Raw genomic sequence first — 9,046 nt, 5'->3', positions numbered from 1 at the left:
ACTATAAATATTATTTAAATAATTAACTTAATACATTTATTAACTTAAGAATTGAAAAGTTTCTTCACCTATGTCATATCTTACTGTATCGTTGTATTGTATCTTTGCAGTATGATGTGAAAATGTCATTGAAAGCTTCATGCAACGATTGATTTAGTAGTTTATAGAAGGCATGATAGCGACAAAATCCTGTGCGTCTCCCAGTTATGGAAAAATCATCATCTTCTTCCGTGATCGCAGCAAAAAATCGAACATCTTTCTTAGTTCTGTAGACATCATAACTGTCTCCCACATTCCACATTCATAAACAGTCATCATCGTCCTCGGCAGCTTTTAATTTGCAACATCTTCCCAAACGTTTAAAAATATTAATGCCCCAAATTTTTGTAATAATCCTATCCCAATTTTTGATTATCTGAATGTGTCAAAGGCCCAATTGGCCAATTGATTCGGATGGTTGGAATTTTTCTATAGTGAACTGTTGCTCTTGTGAGCAAAACCAGGTAACAAGTGGCATGTAGTTTTCTTGTTAGAAGTGGGCTTTGTTAATCTAGTACAATATATAGGTAGAGATAACAAGTGACATGATTGTTTACAAATATCAGTTTATTGGCTTCACTCTTGAATTTACAACAATAACCTACTGTAGAATCAAAACTTACTGATAAAATAAGTTATTTACAAAAATTAACAAAACATTAAATACATGAGCATTTATAATTACAATATCTATAAAAAAAAAATATTGTCTGGATGATTGTGTAGAAACAAAAAGAAAAAACTGAACATTAAGTATGCCAATATCCCTCACAGCCATAGAGTCAATTATGTCGATCAAAATAATATAATACAACAAAACTTCAACTTGTATCTTCATAGTTAGTGGGATTGTGTTTCTATATAAACCTTCCTTCCCCAATACAAAATTAAAATTTAAAGAAATTAAACCTGTCTAATTTGAAAAGGAAATTAATGCAATAAGACTGTAAAAGCTAAAAAGATTATTTCCCTATATGGGAAATTCGCTAAAAACTTTTTTTATTTTTTAGTGTTTTTTGTAGGATTGAAAATTTTTACAAAAACAAATTTCCAAAAACCGAAAATTTAAAATTTGTATTTTATTTGTACAGTATATTAAACCACTGTAAACTGTTTTTTAATATTTATATATTTTCATCAAATTTGGCAATTTTTAAATCTCATACTAAGCTATTGACATTTTACTAAAAAAAAACTCACTTTATTTACCTGCCCTGGAGCAGCAACCCTACTTACTTATCAAACCTAATTTTATTCAATAAATCTGACATTTTTTAGGAAATATTGTAGTGAAAATCAATCAGGCAAATGGGAATCCAATTGGTCAGAAGGTTTGCTGCAGCAGGGATATCAATAGTAAGAAATGAAATAATATACATTCTTTAGTGACTATCCGTAGTAAAGCTTCTAAAGTTACTGTATAAATGTGTCATAAAAGTATAATTAAACATCTAAGGTTCTACAAGCAAGCAGATTTTGATTAGAAATAGTTGGCAAATGATTTGTACACTGCCAAATAACTGATCATCAACACTTGATGGTGTTCAAAAACATAATAGAATGTTCTAATGATTATTTATATACATAATAGGAAATTTAAAAGACATACAAAATTCACATGTTGATATTATTCCAAGTAGCACCCAATATTTTCACAGTAGTTTCAGGAATGGTTTATGATTGTGAATTGGATAAAATTGCTTTATAAAGACAATGCTATGATAAAATTGCAAAACCTATGACAGTAACGATGGCGAAAATTCCTCCACTAAATCTATACAATAGTACCATGGACTAATTATTTTAGGCAGAAACTTTTTATTGGAGAAATGGATCTCAAAACATTTATTTGATGATTTTTGCACACTAGAAGCCAAAATCCAAAGTAACTTATAATTAATTAGAAATGTTTACAACAGATATGGTTACCAAGACATTGTCTACAGTTTGTTGTCAAACAAAGTGATGTTCACTTAAATTAGTTTGTAAACCACCTGATTTCTCAACATCTTACACTTTTTTCACTCTGGGAGTAAAAAAAAAACAATATTTGTTAAGTTTATCCTAACTAAATAATATTCAACAGAAAATTGGCTGTGTGAATTAAAAATTAAAAATATGATTGATTAAAAAAGAAATACATGTATAATGTCACAAACAATCAACGTAAACGTTTTAGGATAATGAGGAGGTAATTAATTTAATTTATGAAGATAATTAACAGTATGTAAATGGATAGTATTTTTCCTTTGCCAAATTAGAAGTTGGCAATGATATTATTTATCAAGTGTCGAACTGTACAGGATTCCTCAATACTGCAGTTTGGGCACAAAAAATCCTAACCTCAATGTTTCAACTCATGATCTTTATGCACTTGGACCTGATGCATCAACATCTTTCTCTCGTTTTAAAAAGTGCCAGCTACTTGCACAAACAGCTACTTTTTAATGAAATCCAACAAACATCCTGAATGATCTTTTTCCCCGCTGCTAACACTGGGAAGTATTTTGAAAGTGTGATTCAAATATATCTAAGTAAAAATAACTTGCCTTTATTTAATTAAAAATAAAACACTATAAACCCTTCAACATGTTACAAACATTTTATTTTTCAACAATAACTATAACATTAATGAAAAATAAAACCAACATTGCTATTCTATAAATCATATGTTAGAAAATCAGTTTTCCCGCTAATCAGTCATTGAATACATTATACATGTTACTGGAGTTGAGTTGGTAAAGAAAAACACTATGTATAAAATTGTTCAACAAACAATCATGTAAAATTAATATGTATCTGAGTTAAAACCTAATTAAATAAATAGGACCAAACATTCATATATACAATCAAATTAGGTAAAAGATTATATCAAAATAATTTAAAGAAACATTTACATGACTTAAGAATATTGTAAAAAATTGCTTTCAGCTACAGTATAAGAGACACTTAGTGTCAAAAACAAGTAATTTGAATAAACAAAACAATGGAATGACGTATTTTCAGTTGAAAATTATATAACTCTTTTCCATAACAATGACTTACACAGATTCATTAAAACCCTCTTTAAAAAAATGTGTGATTTAAAAACTTCTAATTCAATACGGTAATTGTAAATTTCAATTTATAATTTATGACCTCAATATTATATAAGTTGTATAATTTAAACTAACAATAAAACAGTAGTTTTTGAAAACATTCCCAACTGATTTACATTTATAGGCCTAGGTAGTTGTTTTTTTTTACTACAGAACTTTTTTTTATTGTTTCTATTTAACATGATTTTACTTTCAACTTAAAAATTGTAACTCTTGAATAGAAAATTAACATAATAAAAACAGAAATAAACTTAACAAAACATGTAGAACAAAATATTATGATAAGTTAAATTATGTCTGTTACAATATTATGATTTATGTTAACAAATACACCTAACATGATTTTACTTCATAAAGTTTTGACTGTTGTGATGAAGAAATGCAGTTTTGTACAACTTTACTATAAACATAATAAAAACCAAAGCTACATATCTAGTCAGTTCCGGCACTAAGTCACCTTTAATCATCCAAAATAAGACATAAATAAATAAAAACAAAAGAATAAAGCTTGATGGAAAAATCCCCACAAACATTTGATTTCACATTGAGAACTGGATATTTACAACAGTAAGGATTGCGAGGGGGATGCTACGTCGTTTTGAACAGATTGACAAGAGCTGCGTCATTTTCCGCAGTACCGTTTCCAAGCAGGTGTTGGTTCTTGGCTCGTTTGCTATTAGACTCTGTCCTTGGAAGCTCTCGGATGAAAGCTTTCCGCCTGAACAACTGTCCTATGCTGAGACCATGCAGCTGCAATGTAAAGCAAATTTAATGTTAGGTTCTATTATGGACCAGCAGTGCCCAATTATGTATACAAATAGTGAGTAGTCAAATGAGCCATTCATAAGTTGTGCTACTGTAAAAATTCCCTCTCAGTTCTGATAACACGATAGTTTATAATAAAATATAAAGGATTTGATAGTTAACTGTTTCCAGTTAATATTTGGGCTAATTTAGCAAAAATCAGTAATTGACACTGTACTCAGTCGGTGGCTCAAATTAACCACGTCAATTTTCATTGTTACAACTTTACCGTAGGAACGGAATTTCTTAACTCAATTCAAAGTCAAAGGTTTCAAGCAGTTGATAGCAAACAAAAAGTTCACAGTTTATTTGATAAGTCCTCCTCCAGTTCATCATGTTTTTCGCATCAATAATTAATTTTCAATTATTCATCAAAAAGAAATAGTTTAACGCCAATTCAATGGCACTGTTTGAATTACCTAAACAGTCTTTTAAACACAACACTTTTAATCACTTTAAAACTATTTTATAAATATTGGAAAATAAACAATAAATACTCACAGGCAAAGTGATTTTTTTGAACATTTCTTTTTTGGCTTTTTCAACTTTATTTCCCTTCTGTGCTTCTTTCATCATTCTCTCGTCTAATTTTTGGAGATCCAAGGGATTTACTTCTGGGATTTGCTTCATAACCTATAAAATGAACATAGCTAATGTGAGAGAGACAAAAAAAATTGTATCTTGAAGCCTTATCCAATGCAGAATAAAATCAACACTGGATCAGAATCAAGCCAAGGCAATTAAACCAAGACAGTTAAACAGTAAAGTCTAACTGTTGGCAGAAAGTAACAGAGTTTCGCATCGGTGCTGCTTGGTGCAGAACCATTGCCGCCATCTTGTCCTACACTCAGTATACATCTAGCCAGCAATGACATAGCGAGAGTGTTAAATCTCTTGTACTTTGTCTGCTAAAGTGTTAAAATGAGGATTGATATTATGATTACTGCCAGTTGTGAGGTATTTTGTGCCAGTTTGGACTCTTTTTTATTCATATAAGTCTGCTATCCTGCTATGTGCTTAGAAGGGTTTCAAGTTGAATTTTCTATTACTGCTTTAATTTTTTTTTTTTCATCATAGTTAAACAACACCTTACCCTTTACTTTGTGTAAGGACATCTATTATGTTATAACCAAACAAAATAGCAAATTTTATATGATTAAAACAAATGGTATTGGTATTAAGAATCGAGAATGGATATTTAAAGTATCGTTATTGAGAATAGATAAATGTTGGTATTGGCACATATCTAAATATTGGTGTTGCCGTGATTGCAAGATATGCTCTTCGTAGTTGCCTCGGTTGATGATTATGGTAACGCAGAGACAATGAAATGCTCACGGATATTACTGCGTTTGCAAGAGATTATTACTGATGTAGAAGAATATCATGTTTACTTGACTTTTATGTTTTTATTTTCATATCCTACAACACCCAGATTATGTTATCAGGAATCAAGCTAATAAATACAATCTATTACCTACAATAAAATATGCAAATATAAATATATAAAATATAAAATATATATTCTATATGTTTATTACATATAGAATATTATTATTCAAGGGAAGTTTTTTTCTTTAAAGCAATAATGCTTTAATATGTTTTAATGATTAAAATAAAAAAAACAAGGTACAATTTCAAACATACACTTTCTAGTATATTATTGAGTCATTTTTTAACACAGCAGTTCAATGCATTATGTGATAAAAATAATGATTTATTTTTAAAAATCAATTTAAAAGATTGACTATGAGTAAAAAACGGGTGTGATAAAGCATAAAGGAGGGTTTGGATAGTAGTACATAATATTAAGGAATTTGTCTTAAATTCTCCTGGAAAACTCCTTGAATTTCTTAAGCCAGATTTAGTAGAAGTCCTGACCAAGATTGATGGTGCCATAAAAGTTGCCTCTACCAATGGTCGAACTAAACATTTCACAGTCACCTCCAATGTTCTACGATTAGACAGGAGGCAACTAAGACCACAGGAATGGTCACGGGCCATGTCTTCCTGAGGTTGCATCATTGTTTTTGGAAGATCATGTCTTCCTGAGGTTGCATCATCGTTTTTGGAAGATCTACAATGGTGATACACCATATGGACAGTCTGAGGAGACGGGAGGACTATATCTGCCCTGATTGGACACTCACCTCCACTACCTCAGGATACTTGGGTCGCAGTAGCTCGTACAGCTGAGTACCCAACATCAACAGGCTGCCCTGGTTGGCGTCGTGCTGCCCATGCACCTGCAGACCCTGCAGCACTACAGTGATGGTATGCATTGCAAGTGCGGCATTCATTCTCCCCCCGACCACCAGCTGGCGCACCACAGGTGCTACCAGCCCCGTCGCTTTCATACTGCCATTGCTGTCGTTCCAAGACAACGCACTGAAAAACACACCATTGATTAGGAAATGTTAGTATAGTAGACTTTTATTCTTTTACCTAACCCGCCATGTTAAACTTCCCTATCCCCAGCGTGGTGTATACAGCTTCCTTACTTCTCGAGTGATGTAAAGTTGAAAAAAACTCACTCGGTGATGTAATGAAACCCATTTAAATAACATTGAGTGCTTAACTTAAAAAATATACCTCTATGGAGGCATCGACGTTCAACGCTAGAAATCAGCTGTGCGCTTTAATGTTATTGTTATGCTTTAAAGTATTTTGCTAACCTAGCTTTTGTTTGTAAAAGAACGTTACTGTTAGACGATGAGTGAAATGGATAGTGAAAACTATTGTACGTAAACCCATGTAGGCCTATATTGTCAGGTCAGGTAAAATCTTGTACGTTACACGTTACGCAAGAGCGTGTTTACATCACTTAGGTAAATTATGCAACTCGCTTCCGCTCGTTGCACAACATTCACCTGCGTGATGTATAAACGCTCTCACTACACTTGTAATGTAAATAGCTATTAAAGTACATTTTACATAGTTATCATTTGGACTATTAAACACAATTCACGTTAGATTTGATCTCAGAATTTAATTTAAAAGATAATTCAATCAGAATGAGGCATTGTTGGTGCGACTTAAAACCTACTGAGGTCACAATGGCCGAGGAGGTAAGGGTAAGGTAAGGTAAGTAAATTTCATCCGTAGTGATGGCTCGTAATTGTAACTCATTTAGTGACATATTGACAAGACATAGTGAGTGGCTTATTCAACTATGTGCTTTTTTAATTAAAAAAATACTACAGCTGGTCCATATTGATAGGTCTACTTCAGTATCAAAAAATCAATGTACAGGGTGTGGCAAAAAAACCGATCTATTTTCTTCAGCACACTGTTCAGCGACAGGCCGTCTGAGGGTGGTGGGAGTAGGCTCGTTGGAAAGCCTATAAAATGCAATTTTTTGTAATCATAGAGCAGTGGTCGTATGAGCTACGTGCGGTTGTTTAAGAGTCGTTTTTAAAAAGCAATAATTCAGTCATTGCAAACCAGTGGTAGTTCCGTGATTTTATTCTATTGATTATCTGTATGGATAACAACATTAAACAGATTTTTATTCTAATTAATCTGTAGAGATGAAAATTAACCTAAAAATTTGTGTAACTGTCGGACATGTTCGGGCAGCGGCTTGTATTCGGGCGGGCCTACGGGGACTGTTTTCCACAGCAGCACGAACTCAATGGAATGTTAGTTGTCTGGTGTCCAATCTGACTTTGGACGGCTTGTCAGCTTCCTTTTCAACGCAGAAGCCATTGTTCTAAAGTTAATAACCCACAGCATTATTGTGCTACTCAACGGAACTTCTCCATGTTGCCTTAATTGAAAGAATGCATGAAACTGCCGCTGAGCTGCAATGAATGAATTCAATACTTTTTTAAAACGACTCCAAAACAACCGCACGTAACTCAGGCGACCACTGCTCTATGATGACCACAAAAAATGGCTTTCCAACAAGCCTGCTCCCACCACTCTCAGACGACTTGTCGCTGAACAGTGCTCTGCAGAAAATGGATCGGTTTTTGTTTTTTTTTGCCGCACTCTGTATTTGGTAGGTCACATCAAGTTCCCAACACAAGCAATTTGATATTTCGTCCTAACAATGAAGCATAATTCAGAAGGAGGTGGTAGAATATCCAACCCTCTGTTGGGACTAAACATCAAATTATTTATGTTGTGAGATGTTTCTGTGTCACCACAACTGCCTGGAACTCTTTGCTTGGGCAAGTTAGAGGTGTATACTCATGTGTTAATAGCATAATTACCTGAGAAGACACAGTGTGACAGCCTGACAGGTAGGTTCACACTGCAGCACTCGCAGTCCTAGCTCACTGATGACCTCGGCGGTGCTGTGAACCGGCCTCTGGTCCCCGCAGTCCTCCTCCATGGCGGGGGAGTTACTGATCTCCACTGAGCCTCCGACCAGCGCAAGCTTCAACACGTCCAGGTACTCCCTGGTCAGCTGTCTGTTCAACATGTCTTCCAACATCTCCTGTGGGTACATAACAGTAAAACAATCTCCTTTATGTATGCTTCCTCACCTCTGTCTGTAGTTTACCCAAAAACAATCACTTTTGAACTGAAATTTCAACGGCAATGGAAGTCATACCATTTTGTTCAGAATTTAAATGACTACAACATACTAAGTTTTTATCTTAATCTTTTGGACCATTTTTCAGAAAATTAGATTTTCCGTAATTTGATCGGTTTTATGGAAAAACCACCATAAAAAAATTAAAAATTTCTCCTCAGAAAGTAAAAGAATCCAACTTAAATTTTTTTGTCTAATGTAAGTTTGGAAAATTATTCTTCCGATGAATCCCCATTTGGTAAAATATTATTTAAAGTGTTTGTGTTTTGGGAATGCATTGATAGAACAATACTAGGGCTTTCAAAGTCATCGGTTGGCTAAGTCTTCATTTGGGGACAACATTGTTTAGAACAATCATCTACATCTTTCCAGGAATAACGATTAAATATAATTATTTCAAAAACATTGTAAAACTATTACAGTAGATTTCTATTACATACTGCATGGTTAATATAAAGTATAATCACTGTTTTGACTGGCTGTCTGAAAGCCAGCTTTCAAGATGCAAGACTACAACAAAGAGATCTCAAGAACTGGTAAAGAAAAACTGCAAATAAAAAAT

At 33.2% G+C, this 9,046-nt stretch overlaps 1 protein-coding gene across 1 annotated transcript in view; it reads right to left on the bottom strand.

Moving 5' to 3' along the window:
• Positions 1–588: 588 nt before the first annotated feature.
• Positions 589–9,046, bottom strand: part of LOC128989772 (exportin-5) — a 29,071-nt gene continuing 20,613 nt past the window's right edge. The window contains exons 18-21 of the mRNA XM_054411813.1: positions 8,159–8,385; positions 6,092–6,329; positions 4,443–4,574; positions 589–3,887 (exon numbers count right to left, since the gene is read on the bottom strand). Of these exons, the coding sequence (XP_054267788.1) occupies positions 3,726–3,887; positions 4,443–4,574; positions 6,092–6,329; positions 8,159–8,385 (759 nt within the window). The 3' untranslated portion in view covers positions 589–3,725. The remainder of the gene's footprint in view (positions 3,888–4,442; positions 4,575–6,091; positions 6,330–8,158; positions 8,386–9,046) is intronic.

This window comes from Macrosteles quadrilineatus, unplaced genomic scaffold (assembly GCF_028750875.1).
Source record: "Macrosteles quadrilineatus isolate MER2022 unplaced genomic scaffold, UCM_ALF_1.0 Scaffold_3__2_contigs__length_128488019, whole genome shotgun sequence".
NCBI classification, from domain to species: domain Eukaryota; kingdom Metazoa; phylum Arthropoda; class Insecta; order Hemiptera; family Cicadellidae; genus Macrosteles; species Macrosteles quadrilineatus.
The sequence above is the reverse complement of the archived record's forward strand: the minus strand, read 5'-3'. Positions and strand labels throughout refer to the sequence as shown.